The sequence below is a fragment of the Prunus avium genome, chromosome 3, assembly GCF_965620075.1.
Source record: "Prunus avium chromosome 3, drPruAviu1.hap1.1, whole genome shotgun sequence".
Lineage (NCBI taxonomy): Eukaryota > Viridiplantae > Streptophyta > Magnoliopsida > Rosales > Rosaceae > Prunus > Prunus avium.
In genome coordinates, this window is record NC_142286.1 from 4,363,311 (window position 1) to 4,383,388 (window position 20,078).

Consider the following 20,078-nt stretch of genomic DNA (forward strand, 5'->3'; position numbering starts at 1 on the left):
ACATAAATAGAGAGAGCTCATCAAATTGTGACTCGCAGTGTATAATCAATGCTAGCTTATACTAGTAAAAAAAAACCCTTGCGCGACTAAATTTTGCACGACGAAACACAATTCGACACTCAAAGTGACTTTGCGCAACGAAAATTAAACTTCGTCGCACAAAGTCTTATGCGACTAAATTTTGCGCAACGAAACACAAATCGTCGCACAAAGTCACTTTGCGCAACAAACCTTTACGCGACGACAAAGCATCGTCGCTCAAAGTAACTTTGCGCAATGAAACACTAAAATTCGTGCACAAAGTCTTGCGCGACGAAGTATCGTTCGTCTCGTAAAGTCTTTACAAAAATAAAGAAAATAAAAAATTATTTTAAAAAATATTTGAATGACTTTGCGCAATGAAACAATAAAATTCGGTGCACAAAGTCTTGCGCGACGAAGTGTGGTTAGTCTCGTAAAGTCTTTACAAAAATAAAGAAAATAAAAAATTATTTTTAAAAATATTTGCATGACTTTGCGCGACGAAACACAAATATTCAGGGCACAAAGTCTTGCACGATGAAGTGTGTTTCGTCTCGCAAAGTCTTTACAAAAATAAATAAAATAATTTTTTTTATAAAAATCTTTGCATGACTTTGCGCGACGAAACAATAAAATTCGGTGCACAAAGTCTCGCGCGACGAAGTGTGTTTCGTCTCGTAAAGTCTTTACAAAAATAAAAAAAATAAAAAATTATTTTTAAAAATCTTTGCATGACTTTGAGCGACGAAACACAAAATATTCGGTGCAAAAAGTCTTGCGCAACGAAGTGTGTTTCGTCTCGCAAAGTCTTTACAAAAATAAATAAAATAATTTTTTTTTATGAAAATCTTTGCATGACTTTGCGCGACGAAATACTAAACTTTGTCTCGCAAAGTCTTTACAAAAATAAATAAAATAAAAAAATTATTTTGTTAGAAAAATATAATATTGTAGTTCGGATTGGGTTTTTATTAGAAAATATATATTTTAAATTGACGATCAGATTGGTTCATTGTATTCATATAGGGTCAAGGAGTGTAGCTGTAAAAAATCATCAAAATCGAAATTGAAATAACCGTTAAATCGTGATTTTTCGTTTATAACCGTCAAAATATTTTGTCCTATTACTTGATCTCTGAATGTTTATTTTTTCCGATTTTTGGCGTATATGAGCTCGAAGTATAAACAAACAAGTTTGACGGTTGGATCGGTGAAACTAGTTTCGTAGAATGCATATGCCATCAAAACAATATATTCACTAACAATTAAGAGTTTATTTATACTTTCATTAAATACAACATAAGATTTGTGGTATCCACTAGTGTAAAGATTTTAAATTGAAGATCAAATTGAGTCATTGTATTCATAAAGGTTCAAGGAGTGTAACTGTAAAAAATCATCAAAATCGGAGTTAAAATAACCGTTAAATCGTGATTTTTGTTTATAACCATCGAAAAGTTTTGTCCCATTACGTGATCTCGAAGTATAAACAAACAAGTTTGACGGTTGGATCGTTGAAACTAGTTTCATAGAATACATATGCCATCAAAACAATATATTCACTAACAATTAAGAGTTTATTTATACTTTTGTTAAATATAACATAAGATTTTGTGGTATCCACTAGTGTAAATATTTTAAATTGACGATCGAATTGGTTCATTGTATTCATATAGGGTCAAGGAGTGTAGCTGCAAAAAATCATCAAAATCAGAGTTGAAATAACTGTTAAATCGTGATTTTTCGTTTATAACCGTCGAAAAGTTTTGTCCTATTACTTAATCTCTGAATGTTTATTTTTTCCAATTTTTGGCGTATATGATCTCGAAGTGTAAACAAACAAGTTTTACGGTTGGATCGTTGAAACTAGTTTCGTAGAATGCGTATGCCATCAAAACAATATATTCACTAACAATTAAGAGTTTATTTATACTTTTATTAAATATAACATAAGATTTTGTGGTATCCACTAGTGTAAATATTTTAAATTGATGATCGAATGCAGTCATTGTATTCATATAGGGTCAAGGAGTGTAGCTGTAAAAACTCATCAAAATCAGAGTTGAAATAACCGTTAAATCTTGATTTTTCATTTACAACCGTCAAAATGTTTTGTCCCGTTACTTGATCTCTGAATATTAATTTTTTCCAATTTTTGGCGTATATGATCTCGAAGTGTAAACAAACAAGGTTGACGGTTGGATCGTTGAAACTAGTTTTGTAGAATGTGTATGCCATCAAAACAATATATTCACTAACAATTAAGAGTTTATTAATACTTTCATTAAATATAACATAAGATTTTGTGGTATCCACTAGTATAAAAATTTTAAATTGACGATCGAATGCAGTCATTGTATTCATATAGGGTCAAGGAGTGTAGCTGTAAAAAATCATCAAAATCAGAGTTGAAATAGCCGTTAAATCTTGATTTTTCTTTTATAACCGTTGAAATATTTTGTCCCATTACTTGATCTCTTAATGTTTATTTTTTCCGAATTTTGGCGTATATGATCTCGAAGTATAAACAAACAATTTTGACGGTTGGATCGTTGAGTAGCTTTAAATTTGTTTATTTTGTACGTATAACACTTAAGAAATTGAATAGTATATATATTTATTAGTAGCTTTAAATTTTTTTTAAGACTTTGCGCGATCAATATAATAATTCGTCGCGCAAAGTATACTCTAAAAATTTGGGCGGGTACAAAAAATGGGAATTTTTTTTAAATTTTTTTTAAAGACTTTGCGCGACCAATATATAGTAGTTCGTCGCGCAAAGTATACTTTAAAAATTTGGGCGGGTACCAAAAATGCGAATTTTTTTTTAAAAAAATTTTACGACTTTGCGCGACCAATATATAGTAGTTCGTCGTGCAAAGTATACTCTAAAAATTTGGGCGGGTACAAAAAATGCGAATTTTTTTTTTAATTTTTTTTACGACTTTGCGCGACCAATATATAGTAGTTCGTCGCGCAAAGTATACTCTAAAAATTTGGCAGGTACCAAAAATGGGAATTTAAAAATAATAATAATTTAGGACTTTGCGGGACCAATATATAGTCGTTCGTCGCGCAAAGTATACCCGAAAAATTTGGGCGGGTACCAAAAATGAGAATTTTTTTTAAAATTTTTTTTACGACTTTGCACGACCAATATAAAGTAGTTCATCGCACAAAGTATACTCTAAAAATTTGGGCGGGTACTAAAAATGGGACACGGGAATATTGTCATCGCGCAAAACTTTGAGCGACCAAAAATTCGTCGTGCAAAACCCTAAAAATTTGGGCGCGCACCAAAAATAGGAATTTTTTTTAAATTTTTTTTTCGAGACTTTGCGCTACCAATATATTATTTCGTCGCGCAAAGTGATACGGCTTTTAAAACCAAAATAACTCCTCCACCATTTTCTCAATGTCTTCTACTCTTAACTCTCCTCTCTCTTTCCCCCTGCCTCAAAGTAGGCTATCCACATATTGAGCCCGTAGCTCCTATGCTCCCACATCACCCGCAAAACCATTGATTTTAATTTATTTTTTTATTACAGAAAAACCGTTCATTCTTATGTCCACGCCTATGAGTAATTAGGTTTTCTTTTTGATCCATTTGTCATGTTTTATAAATATATTTATTATTTTAAAATAATTTGAAGGTCCCTTTATTGCCTAACAGATTTTTTTACAGCAAATTAACGGTGGATATGAAAATGAAAGGAAATTGAATTTTATGTACGAAGTTGATACCAAAAAGACTTTATGTAGCAAACTTTGAATTTTATGTACGAAGTTGGTAGACTTTATGTAGCAGACTTTGTTGTAGATCCTGACCGTCCATAAATCATGGCACATATGGACCATCAATATCATGAGAGAGAACTGTTCCAAGTAATTATCTCCCAAAACATAAATAGAGAGAGCTCATCAAATTGTGACTCGCAGTGTATAATCAATGCTAGCTTAGCAACCCAATTTGAATGATACTCATCATCATAATTGCGGACCAACCATGACTTGACTTGGCTGTAGCTTCCACGCTAGTTGGTAACTTATGCACAGAACAGAAAATTCTACCAATAACCAAAAGAAATTACAAACAAGTGTTCATGCACAAATTAACTAAAGTTTTTACACCACTTGAAAAATGGACTTTGAGACATGAGACAAAATTCGTAGGCTTGAATTATGTTATTTTTATATATAAAATGATATCCATTCAACACAAAATACTTACTTAAGTTTGTGTCTTTGCTTCCCTTGTAGTCATGTCGTGGACGTCCAAGCAACTCCTCTTTCTGCTTGTTGGTTTCGCTCTTAATCTGATGCTGCTTGTTCATTCCCAAAATGATCAATCAGGTAAATATATCAGCAGCAAGAAAAAATAAATCGTTAATTTTGGTAGCATAGTATATATCTAAGATATATATACCTGTATTTCTTACATATGTGTGTTTATATATCTCAGGATTCATTAGCATAGATTATGGCCTCCAGGCAGATTCAAATTATTCTGAAACGTACACTGGCATTAACTACATTTCTTATTGAGAGTGTGACTTCCGGAAAATTAATCAAAGCGTTGGCTAATAGTTTAACACTGCGTTTGGATGAGGACATTTAAAAGTACAAAGGATTTCATAAATGACGGAATTTAAAATAACGGAAATTAATGTTCTAGAATTTGTAAAGTTTCTTGTTTGGGTGACGGATTTAAAACACGGAATTTAATTTTTATTTGTAAAGTTATCTTTTTTTAAAACTCAATCTCTCTTGGGATTTTAGAAATGACGACTTTTAAATAGAATTTAAAGTTGAGATTTATGATCTCCAAATTCCATGTTTTTTCCCACGCGGAATTTCTAAATTTCTATGTTTTTTTATCCAAACACGGGAATTGGTTCATGTCAATTTAGAAATCCTGAGTTTTGTTAAAATCCCAGGTTTATTTCCCTCATCCAAACACACCATAAAGGATATAATGAGGAGTTTAGAGTAAGGAGATTATTTGAGGGGTTCAATCCCACGATCAAACCTATTAAAATGCTTAAGTTCATTGATTTCCTCACATTTTGTTGATGGTCGGATTGAACCCCTCAAATAAGCTCCTCACTCTAAACTTCTCATTATAGCCTTTCCGATAGTTTAAATGACCTTGACTTTCTCCACCCATTGTCAATTAATTTTGGATTAAGATGCTTGAATAGTTAAGAGCATTTACCCCTGCCTCAAAGTAGGCTATCCACATATTGAGCCCGTAGCTCCTATGCTCCCACATCACCCGCAAAACCATTAATTTTAATTTATTTTTATATTACAGAAAAACCGTTCATTCTTATGTCCAAGCCTATGAGTAATTAGGTTTTCTTTTGGATCCATTTGTCGAGATAAATGATCTCTAGGCTTGAAGGTTTGGTAAATAGGATGAAAATATAGAATATTTTTGGTAAAAAACAAAAAACTTGCTTCATAAACGTGTAATAGTCTGTGTCTCATATGACATGGTGATGATTCTTTCCGTGTGTAGAGATGATGACAAATTTCAAACCAAATAGGCTGTTGGAGTGCGAGGGTCAACGCTTCCCATACTCGGAGATCGTGAAGATTATTTTTTACGTATAACACTTAAGAAATTGAATAGTATATATATTTATTAGTAGCTTTAAATTTTTTTATTTTGTACGTATAACACTTAAGAAATTGAATAGTATATATATTTATTAGTAGCTTTAAATTTTTTTTAAGACTTTGCGCGATCAATATAATAATTCATCGCGCAAAGTATACTCTAAAAATTTGGGCGGGTACCAAAAATGGGAATTTTTTTTTAAGACTTTGCGCGACCAATATATAGTTGTTCGTCGCGCAAAGTATACTCTAAAAATTTGGGCGGGTACCAAAATGCGAATTTTTTTAAAAATCTTTTTTACGACTTTGCGCGACCAATATATAGTAGTTCGTCGTGCGAAGTATACTCTAAAAATTTGGGCAGGTACAAAAAATGCGAATTTTTTTTTTAATTTTTTTTACGACTTTGCGCGCCCGATATATAGTAGTTCGTCGCGCAAAGTATACTCTAAAAATTTGGCAGGTACCAAAAATGGGAATTTAAAAATAATAATAATTTAGGACTTTGCGGGACCAATATATAGTCGTTCGTCGCGCAAAGTATACCCGAAAAATTTGGGCGGGTACCAAAAATGCAAATTTTTTTTTAAATTTTGTACGACTTTGCACGACCAATATATAGTAGTTCGTCACACAAAATATACTCTAAAAATTTGGGCGGGTACCAAAAATGGGACGCCGGAATATTGTCATCGCACAAAACTTTGAGCGACCAAAAATTCGTCGCGCAAAACCCTAAAAATTTGGGCGCGCACCAAAAATGGGAATTTTTTTTATAAAAAATTTCGAGACTTTGCGCGACCAATATATTATTTCGTCGCGCAAAGTGATACGGCTTTTAAAACCAAAATAACTCCTCCACCATTTTCTCAATGTCTTCTACTCTTAACTCTCCTCTCTCTTTCCCCCTGCCTCAAAGTAGGCTATCCACGTATTGAGCCCGTAGCTCCTATGCTCCCACATCACCCGCAAAACCATTGATTTTAATTTATTTTTTTATTACAGAAAAACCGTTCATTCTTATGTCCAAGCCTATGAGTAATTAGGTTTTCTTTTTGATCCATTTGTCGAGATAAATGATCTCTAGGCTTGAAGGTTTGGTAAATAGGATGAAAATATAGAATATTTTTGGTTAAAAAAAAAAACTTGCTTCATAAACGTGTAATAGTCTGTGTCTCATATGACATGGTGATGATTCTTTTCGTGTGTAGAGATGATGACAAATTTCAAACCAAATAGGCTGTTGGAGTGCGAGGGTCAACGCTTCGCATACTCGGAGATCGTGAAGATTACTAACGATTTTGCATCAATAATTGAAAGAGGCGGATTTGGAAAAGTCTACCTTGGCACTCTTAAAAATGAGACTAAAGTTGCTGTGAAGTTGCTCAATTCATCGTCAAGGCAAGGCTCCTTGGCACTCCTAAACCCTAAATCCACTCTGCACCCGATTTGAAACCCCCCTCCCGTCGTTTAGATTAGATTAAATTAGAATATCGCTTGTTTAAAAAAAAAAAAAATTATATAGTCCATAATACTATTATGGCTAATATATTGGCATATACATATATATGCTTTTGCAAGACTAGAATATCTGCACACTAGATTCTAGAATGAAAAGGTCAATTTCTTCAAGAAACCATCTTCTTGAAGAAATCAACAGAGAATCTAATCTAGCTAGGATGATGAAGTGTTTAAACTAAACCTTAGATGCAGATTTCAAAACCACAACACATTTCAAAAAACAAATTTCAAAATCTCATAATGAAAATCCAAATCTCACCAAGTAGAGAATGCAAAGTAAAAGTTATACTCTGCAAAATTCTCAATGGGTAAAGTTGATTTTAAAGATCAAAGCAGATTTTAAAAACTAATTTTAAAACCTCATAATGAAAAATGGATACTTTCATCAAAGAAGAAGACGCAAAGCAAAAACAAAACTCTCAAAAACCTCTCCATGTCAAAAGTGACCGCTACAAGAGCCAGGACTCTCTTTTTTCCCAAAAAAGCTAGGTCAGAAAACAATCCACATGGCAGCTAATAATTGAAGCTATAATGAGACAAAAAATCATTAGGACAAAAAACTACAGCTGGCCAAGCGTGAGTCTCACATGAGCTAGCAGTATCAGATGACTAGTCATCAGCTAGTAGTATCAGATGACTAGTCATCAGCTAGCAGTATCAGATGACTAGTCATCAGGGAGAGTTAAAGATATGTTATGTGCGGGTGTGTGGACCTCTAATTGGAATTTCTATTGCACAAGTGGGGAGATACACATATGATCATCAAAGACTTTTCCAAGTCAAGCTTTTGGCTGCATCTACTCTAAATTCAATATTCTTGATAAACATCAGTTAATTTAATAGAGACTTTGATAACAACTTAAACTTATTTTTTGGGTTGGCTGTACTTGAAGAATTAACAAGTCTTTGGATTACGATTTGCACAAGATAATAAGAGAACACGTTGTCTTATTTTTAAGCATGCGCCCATCCAAAACATGCCTAGTTAGTATTCTCGAAGCCCAAATTTCCACACAATTTTCTCAGCAAATTGGTCATCACCATATAGAAGATGATACGGTCCTTCTGACATGGACGGTTACCCTCATATAATATATATATTAAATGTGTATAAAATATAAAAGGTTATCCATTAAACACAAATAATTTACTTAATTTGTCTTAGCTTCTCCCTTGTAGTAATGTCATGCACATTCGAGCAACTCCTCTTTGCACTGCTTGGTGGTTTCGCACTTAATCTGGTGCTGCTAGTTCATTCCCAAGATGATCAATCAGGTATAAATATCTGCAGCTATAAGCTATAAGCTTGTTAATTTTGGTAACATGGTATATAGCTATAAGCTATGACCTCTCTCTTATACATATATGTGCTTATATATCTCAGGATTTATTAGCATAGATTGTGGCCTCCAGACAGATTCAAGTTATACTGAAAAGAAAACTGGCCTTAACTACATTTCCGATGCAACCTTCATAGACACCGGTGAAAGTAAATCCATATCGCTTGGTGACAGAGACGACTATCTACAGCCATACTGGTATGTTAGGTGCTTCCCCGAAGGAGTCAGGAATTGCTACAAAATAAATGTTACACGAGGCAACAAATATTTGATCCCAGCGAGTTTTGTTTATGGGAATTATGATGGCCAAGACAAGATACCAGAATTTGAACTACACCTTGGACCTGATTTGTGGGATACAGTTAGCTTTCGAAGTGCCTCTGGTGCAGGCACGCACAAAGAGCTCATACATGTCCCACCTCGAAACTATATACATGTTTGTTTGGTGAACACAGACTCTGGGGTTCCATTTATATCTGCGCTAGAACTCAGGCCTTTAAGTAATGAATCTTATCAAACGGTAAGGGAGTCATCATTGGCACTTGTCTCCCGGTACGACACGGGCCAAGGAGCTAATAGTAGAGCATACAGGTGAGTCATCTCCTAGCTAGCTATGTGTTGTGTGTTTGCAATTTATCCTTGAATTATATTCTGATGGAAAATTGGCTGTATGAATTACTACAATTAGGTATCCATTCGATATTTATGATCGCTTCTGGACTTCCTATCATGACTTCGATAATTATTGGACACAATTAAATACCTCATCTACCATCGGCTCTGAATCTGACAACCATTATCAACTACCGTCGGTTGTTATGAGTACCGCTGCCACACCAAAAAATCCAAGTGATCATTCCTTGAGAATTATTTTGCCGCCAAATATAAATGAAGAATATTGTAGTTACCTGCACTTTGCAGAACTTGAAAGGGCCGATCACAACCAATCTAGACTGCAACAGATTATCTTGAACGGAAAACTCATTTATGGGGCATTTGCTCCTCCGTACTTGCACACACATATTGTTGTGAATTAGAACCAACTCACTCCCCTTTAGACCTTGTTGTTGATGGACTTTGGACAAGACTCAATGATGGATGAATCTTACACAAACACACAGAAAATAATCAAGCACAAAAGACACAAGTGTTTATAGAGGTTCAGCAATTTGCCTACATTCTCTTTGGTGATCCCCTTGAGAAATTTCACTAATGAAGATAGGTTACAACTTTGGTTTACACAGAAACCCCCTTAGAACACTACCCTCACAATCTGTTTCTCTCACACCCTTGCTCACACCTTGATACACTTGAGAATTCTCTCCTCTTCTTGACTCACTAGTTTCCAGCTACTTTTCTTCCAACACTCTCTAACTCTCTTCCCATTATTTCAGACTTGCTCCCTTTTTCCTTTAATACATAAGCCTCTAGACTTGAGAGAAGACCCTTGCTTTGTCTCCCACGTTCTGCCCTTGAATACCTGACATGGACCACAGGTTAGGCCAGCCACAAGCTATGTATTGATGGCTACTTGTACAGCCACCCTATATAGAACCATAGGGTAGCTACACCTTGAAACAAGTCTTCCAATGTCCTTCAATGCTACCTCAAACCTCCCAACTGATTGCCAATGTTCTTCTGACTTAGAAGTGACCCCTAGAGTGCTTGCAAGTAGGTGGGAGGCGATAGCCCTTGAAAATAGAGTTCAAAACTCGAGGAATCCGAAACAGCACGTGCTGGGCGACCGGTCGCTGATAGCAAGCGACCGGTGGCATTCTGGCAGAGTCGCAAGCGACTGGTCGCCAGAAGTTTTCGCTCCAGACTTCGAATCTGCTTGAAAATGACCGGTCGCTTGCTTCGTGCGACCGGTCGCTTTTAGGTAGAGTCTCCTGCGATCGGTCGCTTGAAACGGGCAACCGGTCGCTTCCTGTTCTGTCTCCGAAGCTTGTATCCTTTATGCGAGCCAATTTTCACAACACATATACTATTTTCAGCGCTAGCGGTTTGAATACTTTTGGACAGTATAATATTTCAATCACCAGGGCTAAGAACTCTACCCTCCCACCCATCCTCAATGCTTTCGAGATTTATATGGTTAAAAATTTCTTAGAAGCAGAGACAAACCAAGAAGATGGTAACTCCCTTGCTTAGATCTTCAATGTTGATTTGGTGCCACAATTTCCAGTGTACTTACAAGAACGTGTTTTGTGATTGCTTCTCAAAATATTAGTGGATGCTATCACAAACATCAAGGCGACTCATAAAATCAAAAGCAACTGGCAAGGCGATCCATGTAGCCCTCAACTTTACTCATGGGAAGGTCTAAACTGCAGGCTGCACAAAACGAATCAGCAACATAGAATAATATCCTTGTAAGTATCTTTTGATTAATTTCATTTAGTGAATTTTTTTTATAGTACAGTGATAGTCTAAACTACAAGGGAGAGGGGTTTCTCACACACACAACTAAGATGTCATGAGGGTTTGAACTTGAGACCTCTGGTATGCAAGTAAAGGCCATTTTTCTACTAGGCTAGACCCCATTGGCAATTTCATTTAGTGGATTTAAGTGAGAAAATATGCATGCAATCAATCGTGTAGGAACTTGTCCTCCAGTGCATTAACAGGGGAGATAGCTTATTTCATATCAAATCTCACCATGATAGAGACTTTGTAAGTATGCCTTAACTATTCTTTAGTATAAATCGATTAATTATTACTAATTCAATGAGCTTATTTTGCTCGTGATTACAGGGATTTATCAAACAACAACCTAACTGGATCAATTCCAGATTTTTTGTCTACACTGCCAAACTTAAGCATCCTGTAAGTTGTTGTTAATGGGGCTTGTTAGACAGCATCCCTGATTTATAGCTAATTGATGTATATACTGTTTATATCTCTCTAGTCAACTATATTAATTGTCAATCCCTATAGACTAGGAATTCCTTTATATATATTTCCTATTATAATGTTAGCTGGATGTATATATATTTTCCTCCAACAGTGAGAAGAATAATAATTCAGATTTCACAAACTTACATGGTATCAGAACAAATTCTTACCTAGGGTTTTGGGTCTCTATTTTCTCTCTTCTCTTCTCTGGGATCAGCGCCATTCTTCTTTCTTCTTCTCAAGCTTGTCGCACAGCACCTAAACGGCCTCGCTCCATTGCTGCCCAACCATTCCAGATTTTTCGCATCAGATTCCAACCACCACAATCACAGCACCCCCCCTTCCTCTGTCTCTAAGATGAGTTCTTCCGCTACTGCCTCTTCAACCGTTGCTGCCATGGCCACATATTCTCTCCCCAATATCACCCATCTTGTGACGGTGAAGCTTAATGATGATAACTATCTTTTGTGGTATCATCAGGTTGAAGCCTTCCTTATTGGACAAGATTTATTCAAATATGTTGATGGCACTCATCTATGTCCAGCCACCTCTTCAACCGATTATAATCATTGGGTTCGCACAGACAAGACTCTTGTCAGTACACTATCTGCTACTTTGTCAGAACCCATTCTTGCTTCTATAGTTGGCTGCAAAACCTCTGCCTCCATGTGGTCTCTTATCTCCAAATACTTCACTCAGAAGTCAACTGCCAACTCCTCTCATCTTCGGCGTCGTCTTAATGGGATTTCTCGTGGGACTAGATCTGTCTCAGATTATCTTTAGGAGGCCAAATCGATTTCTGACCAACTAGCTTCCATAGGAGAACCAGTCTCTAATACAGACTTGGTTAATGCCGTTCTCCGAGGCCTTGGTGATGAGTACGAGATGTTGGTGACAGCTCTTGAGAGCCTAGGTACTCTTCCTGATTTCAGTGCTCTACGATCTCATCTTCTGACTCAAGAGTCCCGCCGTCGACCTACCATTTCCTCTCAGCCAGTTGCCTTGCTTGCCTCCCAGGGTGCCTCCCGGCCTTCCTTCTCAAATTCTGGTTCACGAAACAATAACAGGCACAGTAATTGGAACCACAGGAATAATGGTCGTCGAAACAACTCTAGTTCTCGTTCCTCGGCTCCTAGTGTTTTGGGTACAACACCTACTGCCTCTTGTCAGCTCTACCATGGCTCAAGTCATTTTGCTCCGACATGTCCTATGCTCTCTCAGTTTGCCCGTCCACATGTACCCAACTCCTTGCACACTGCATTCGCTGGATTACAGATTGCAGGACAGCCGCAGACCACCCCTTCACCTGCTCCCACTTATACCACTCCTTCTCTGCATGACCCTTCTTGGTATCCTGACATAGGTGCCAGCACTCACATGATTGGGAATCCAAGCCTTCTCCAACAACGCCTCCCATACAATGGTCATGATACAGTTCACCTTGGCAATGGAGATCAGATGCCTATTTCATATACGGGTAACATGTCACTCTCCATTGGCTCCAACTATTTCCAATTAAACAATGTTTATGCGATTCCTTCCATGCGTAAAAATCTTCTGTCTTTTGCACAACTCTGTCGTGATAATAATGTTTTGTGTGCCTTTGATTCTTAACACTTCTATATTTTTGATCGCTCTAATGGTTCTCTCCTCTTTCAGGGCCTATGTAAGAACGGTCTCTACAAGCTTCCATCTCTTCCGTCTCGTATTACGTGTTTATCTGCTTCTCTTAAGTCATCCTCTATATGGCACAGTCGCTTAGGTCATCCTTCTACTAAAACAATGTCCTTTTTAGGCAAAAATCACTTGTTAGGTTCCCAATTTAAATTCCAAAAATCCTTTTGTAAAGGTTGTGCTTTGGGTAAATCCACACAACTTCAATTCAACAATTCTAATGAAGTACGTACCGATTCTCCGTTTTCTCTTGTGCATTATGATATTTGGTAATCTCCTATTTCTTCTGTTAAAGGCTATAAATATTATGTGTTGTTTACTGATGATTTTACTCGGTTTACTTGGCTATATTTTGTGAAACATAAGTCTGAGGTTCTTTCCCATTTCAAGAATTTTTTGTCATACATTACGACTCAATTCTCTGCTTCCTTAAAACAGTTTCAGAGTGATGGTGGCAAAGAATATGATAACGAGGCATTTCGAGCACTCTGCTCCTCTTATGGAATTCATCATCGCTTTTCTTGCCCCCATACTCCTCAACAGAATGGCCTTGCTGAACGCAAGCACCGTCACATTGCTGACATGTCTCGAACTCTTCTTTTCTCGAGTCAGGTTCCTACTTGTCATTGGGTTGATGTCGTCTCCTCTGCTGTTTTTCTCATCAATCGTCTTCCTTCACCTGTTCTTCACTGGTCTTCCCCCCTTATTCTCGTCTTTATGGAAAAACTCCTTCATATTATGAGTTGCAAGTTTTTGGTTGTGCATGTTATCCGCATTTAGACGCATATATGACTAACAAACTTTTACCAAGAACTGTTGAGTGTGTTTATCTAGGTTACAGCTTGCAGCATAAAGGGTACAAATGCCTTGATCGCACTATTGGTCGTCTCTACATATCTCGCCATGTTTGCTTTGATGAGCATTCATTTCCCTTTGCTGCACAGAAATGTTTGCCTCATCCTAGTGAATGGATTGCAGTCCCCGTTTCACCTGTTGTGCCCCCTCCTGCTCCTTTGCCACATCAGACCTTGCCACCGGCTATAGAGTTACATCTTCCCCACGCGTGGCCCCTATTCGGACGTACCAGCGCCGCTCACGTCCACCTCCTGATCCGCAGTCTCATTCTGCACCATCTTCTCCTACAACTCCTGAGCCCACTGTTGATGGGTATACTTCTGATTCTGGTTCACCTGTTGTTGTGCGTCATCCTATGCTTACTTGCCACCAGGCTGGTACTCTTTGCCCTCGAGTTCGCACTGACGGCACCATTCGATATCCTATTCCCCGTGCTTTGTTGGCCTATGCTTCTCTTACTCATGAAGAACCCACTTGTTTCTCACAGGCTGTTCGTTTTCCTGAATGGCGTGAGGCCATGGTTACGGAATTTAATGCTCTTCTCAAGAATCAGACATGGGTTCTTGTTCCTCTTCTCAGCAGCATGTGGTTGGATGTAAGTGGGTTTTTAAGCTTAAACGGAAGTCAGATGGGTCTATTGAGAGGTACAAGGCTCGCCTTGTTGCTAAGGGGTTCCATCAACAACCTGGTATTGATTTTGATGAGACCTTTAGTCCTGTGGTGAAGCCCACAACAGTTCGGACCGTTCTTGCTCTGGCAGTTTCCTTTGGTTGGCCTCTTCGTCAACTGGATGTGAAGAATGCATTTCTTCATCGTTATTTGGACACTATTGTTTTTATGTCTCAGCCTCATGGGTTTGTTGATCCAGCGCACCCTACTCATGTATGCTGGCTTCATAAAGCCATTTATGGTCTTAAGTAGGCTCCTCGTGCTTGGTTTTACCGACTTAGTGGTTTCTTACTCCAGTTTGGGTTTGTTCAGAGTCGGGTTGATCCCTCTTTATTTATCTTTCGCTGCTCTTCTGACATTATGCTTCTCTTATTGTATGTTGATGATATTGTTCTCACAGGGAATCATCCCTCTCTCATCTCCTCATTTGTTCGTACACTTGGTCAAGAGTTTGAACTTACTGATATAGGTCCACTCTCTTATTTCTTGGGGCTTGAAGCCACCTCTACCACCTCTGGCCTCATTTTCTCACAAACCAAATATACTATTGATCTTCTCAAACGGCATTCCATGACTGATTGTAAGCCTTGTAGTACTCCAGTTTGTGCATCTCGTCAGCTATCCTTTCTTGCTGGTGAGTTACTTTATGATGCAACTGAGTATAGGCAGCTTGGGGGCTCCCTTCAATATCTCACTTTCACTAGACCCGACATCTCCTTTGCCGTTCATCATATTGCTCACAGGTTCTGTTCCTGTCGGACTCATTCAAAGAATAAAGGATGGGTTGCGATCATTAAGGTGTGCTTCTTAATTTAATTAGCAAATAAACAATAAAATAGGGTGATGATTTTCTCACTCCCCTTTTATTCACTTACACTCCCTTTCGTTATTTAATAGTTTTTACTATAACAAAAAAGGGAGTATAAGTGGACAAAAGAGGAGTGAGAAAATCAGCTCCCATAAAGTTATATCTATCAAAATCTTACTACAATTGCCATCCACCAGTTTGTGAGAAAATCCAAATCTATCTGATTCCCAACAAATTTCTTGCGACTTACAGAAGAAGGGGAACATCAGTAGTCGCGTAGCACTATACTTGCTTCAATTTTTAACCCTCTCGTCAATTGTATTAGCCGTCTTCGGGATGGGCTTTAGAGTCTTCAAGATGGGCTTTAGAAGGAAACGACAACATGGTAAGAAACTGCCAAGTATTTCTTATTGAGAGTGACTCCCGGAAAATTAATCAAAGCATTGGCTAATAGTTTAAAGGGAGCTTCTACAATGAGGAGTTTAGAGTGAGAAGGTTATTTGAGGGGTTCAATCCCACCATCAAACCAATTAAAATGTTTAAGTCCATTGATTTCCTTACATTTGTTGATGGTCAAATTGAACCCCTCAAATAAGCTCCTCACTCTAAACTCCTCATTATAGTTTTGCTAATGTTTATGGCTACTATTTCCTCGCATAGTTTTGCTCACTATCCATTGTCAATTGATTTTGGATTAAGACACTTGAATAGTTAAGAGCATTTACCCCTGCTTCAAAATAAGCTATCCACATATTGAGCCCGTAGCTCCTGTGCTCTCACATCACCCGCAAAACCATTGATTATATATATATATTTTTAAAACCGTTAACTCTTATGTCCGAGTCTATGAGTAGTTAGGTTTTCTTTTTGATCCATTTGTCGAGATAAATAATCTCTAGGCTTGAAGGTCTGGTAAATAGGACAAAAAACTTGCTTCATCAACGTGTAATAGTCTGTGTCTCATATGACATGGTGACGATTCTTTCTGTGTGTAGAGATGATGACAAATTTCAAACCAAATAGGCCGTTGGAGTGCGAGGGTCAACGCTTTGCATACTCGGAGATCGTGAAGATTACTAACGATTTTGCATCAATAATTGGAAGAGGCGGATTTGGAAAAGTCTACCTTGGCACTCTTAAAAATGAGACTAAAGTTGCTGTGAAGTTGCTCAATTCATCGTCAGGGCAAGGCTCAAAAGAATTTAAAAATGAGGTATATATTTAAAGTAATGCTATTTGTATTACGTTGCTGACCACTTCTCTAATACATGTGGGTTCCATAAATAGTAGTCGAGTCCACCTCTATTAGAGAAGTGGTCAATAAGGGGCCAATAAATATAGTAAATAGTATATGGGTTCTATTAAGATTTCGTACCGGACGTTAAAAAGATACTAAACGAAATCAGTATTAGTTTTGCTAAAAATAGTAGCCATAAACAAATGGCAGGTTGAACTGTTGATGAGAGCTCATCATAGAAATTTGGTTTCTCTGGTTGGGTACTGTAATGAAGGGGAGACTATGGCTCTCGTTTATGAGTACGTGGCGAATGGAAATTTGCAAAAGCATTTATTAGCTAGTAACACCTAATTCTCCTTCATTATTTTTAACGAAATCTGAACAACTTTATATGACGATGGAAAACTTTTCTATGCAGATGTAACTCAAGACGTTTTGACTTGGAAGGAAAGACTTGAAATTGCAGTAGATGCAGCACAAGGTAATTAAACACTAATATAAATGTTTTCTTTGAAAAATAGTATATAGTCCATAGAAGATATGGGCTTAGCCAAATTGGCTAGAGTGGGTGTGCTCTCCACTATGCACCCAATTTCGAATCCCCCTCCCCGTAGTTTAGATTAGATTAAATTAGAATATCGCTTGCATAAAAAAAAATTTATATAGTCCATAATACTATTCTGGCTGATATATTGGCATATACATATATATACTTCTGCAGGACTAGAATATGTGTCACATCCCGGGATTGGCTTTGCCGTAGCATGATATTGTCCGCTTTGGGCCCCCCTCTCTGCCCTCACGATTTTGTTTTTGGGAGCTCACGAGCAACTTCCCAGTGGGTCATCCATCCTGGGATTGCTCTAGCCCCCAACTCGCTCAACTTCGGAGTTCCTCTGACTCCGAAGCCAATGAGCTCCCAAAAGGCCTCGTGCTAGATGGATGCGGGCATGTACATATAAGGCACATCAACCTCCTCTCCATTGGTCGATGTGGGATCTTACAATCCACCCCCCTTAGGGGCCCGACGTCCTCGTTGGCACACTTGCACCACACAGCAGAGTGGCTCTGATACCAAATTGTCACATCCCGGGATCGGCTCCGCCGTAGCACGATATTGTCTGCTTTGGGCCCCCCCTCTCTGCCCTCACGGTTTTGTTTTTGGGAGCTCACGAGCAACTTCCCAGTGGGTCACCCATCTTGGGATTGCTCTAGCCCCCAACTCGCTTAACTTCGGAATTCCTATGACTCCGAAGCCAGTGAGCTCCCAAAAGGCCTTGTGCTAGATGGATGCGGGCATATACATATAAGGCACATCAACCCCCTCTCCATTGGTCGATGTGGGATCTTACAATATCTGCACAATGATTGCAAGCCACCCATTGTGCATAGAGATTTAAAGACATCCAATATCTTGTTAAATGAAAAGTTGCAAACCAAGATAGCTGACTTTGGTCTTTCTAAAGTTCTCTCAACTGAAAGTGTTGGAATTTTAAAAGGTTTTAAAAATTTAACCGTTTTATTTATTTAATTATTATGGCTGTTTTATTTTATTTATTGTGGGGGGTTATAAATATTTAATATTCAGATTTTATTTCTGGTTGGTGAATGCCTTAAGTTTTTGGTTGGTGAACTTTTATGGTTGGTGAAGGTTACATGTTTTTGGATGCCTATAAAAGGCCACTCCTCCTTCACATTTTATATACACACAGTACACCATCAGAATATCACATACCACAATCACCACCATAAACTAATTCTCTCCTTTTCTACTTTTATATATATTCTCTACTTTATATTATTATTTTGGCAATGGTTCTATGACTTGGATACCCATATCCGTCTATGAACGTGCTCATAGCGGATCTTGAGTTTGTGTACAAGGAGTCGTATCTTGGAGTCTTGTAGACCGTCAGTACTTGCACATAGGGAGGCTACAAAGGCTTTAGGACAGCGTCTTTGACGTGCTTCACCGTACCAAACTCACCTTCTTACTTATTATTTATTTTGCTTTTACTTACCAATTATTTTGTTTTCTTAAATTTCATTGTACCTTAAAAGCTTTCCTATTTATTTATATGTTATTTATAATATAATATTTTTTTGTGTTTGGCTTTACGGAAAAGGAAAACTGTACTTTGTATATTTTTTTTATAACAGAAAGCGCCACTCATGTCTCAACAGCTGCCAAGGGAACATTTGGATACCTTGATCCTCAGTAAGTCTTAATTACTTAATTACTTTTTTTAATCCAGAAGATTTGCGCATTGAGAGTACTATTGTTCCCAAATTAGGGAATGCAAGCTTTGCATACTAATCATGTGCAAGGTAAAGGTCTCTTCAGTCATTGCCAATTAGGTTTGAGTTTCGATGCTCAATCTAATTAGATTTTGTGTTGACGTTACGTCCAGATATTGTAGCATTGGACAGCTTAACAAAAAGAGTGATGTATACAGCTTTTGGGATTGTGTTGCTAGAGCTAATAACCGGTAGAGCAGCAATAGCAAGAGATGAAGAAGATGTACCTATTCACATATGTCAATGGAGGATGTGTCCTAAATTCAAGAGCATGGAAATTGAAAGCATTGTGGATTCAAGATTACAAGGGAGCTACCTCAACGCTTCTGCTCAGAAAGCCATAGAAATTTCCATGGCATGTGCATCTTCAACAGCAATCCTGTCTGTCACGCAAATCTCACGGCCTGGAGTTCCGGGCCGAGGGGACGTGCGTTAACACGGGGTTTCCTGCTTTTGGGTGCGGTGCGGTTGTGCGCGGGCGTGCCAGCACGGTTTACCGTGCGTTGATGTTTTGGTGAGCGTTGGATGGGTGAATGGTGCGCCTGTTTGATCTGTCTTCTTGGTCAAACGATTGTAGCCGAGAGAGGAACTGGTCTCGGCTGTTAGGTTCACGGCCTGAACTACAAGGCCGTTGAGTGATGGTGTTGGTGGTGGGTTTTGGGCGGTGCTTCGGCGCGCTGCTCAGGGAGCGACGGTCGTGTGATATATGGGGTGAGTGAGCGAACAAACAGAGATGGTGCTCCGGCGCCTTGAAAATCAAGGGTCGTATGATATATTGATGAATGGATTCTGCTTACAACCTAACACTACTCCTAGGAAAGCAAGTAAAGATATTGAAAGTGCATTACAGAAGAAAATAAGTTGCTCCGTGGGAGGCTTGTTTTGGTGTTTGAACCCTTTGAATGTAGCTTGAGTCTTGTATTTATAGGAAGAGTCCCTGGATGAGTAATTGTTGCGTAGATACAGCTGCACCAAAATGGATTCAGTTGCATCCTCAACTTGTGATACTCGCAAGTGCACGAGCCGTTTGGTAGTATAGCATATGTAAGTGCGAGGTCGATCCCACGAGGATTGGTGATTGAATGATCCAATTCATTTTCCCTACACAAAACAGAAATGAAAAAGAAAGGAAATAAAT

General features: G+C 38.0%; 1 protein-coding gene across 1 annotated transcript; it reads left to right on the top strand.

Moving 5' to 3' along the window:
* Window positions 1-8,120: 8,120 nt before the first annotated feature.
* On the top strand, window positions 8,121-19,446 carry LOC110771607 (uncharacterized). Its single transcript, XM_088250197.1, is given in 21 exon segments — window positions 8,121-8,439; window positions 8,549-9,095; window positions 9,193-9,538; window positions 10,263-10,638; window positions 10,735-10,876; window positions 11,106-11,177; window positions 11,259-11,330; window positions 11,880-11,997; window positions 12,183-12,989; window positions 13,512-13,765; window positions 14,052-14,448; window positions 14,508-14,810; window positions 14,895-15,395; window positions 15,610-15,790; window positions 16,401-16,618; window positions 16,853-16,982; window positions 17,061-17,124; window positions 17,990-18,158; window positions 18,803-18,864; window positions 19,030-19,099; window positions 19,101-19,446. Coding segments are annotated over 21 exon segments (5,199 nt in total). The 5' UTR covers window positions 8,121-8,345; the 3' UTR covers window positions 19,377-19,446.
* Window positions 19,447-20,078: the final 632 nt, after the last annotated feature.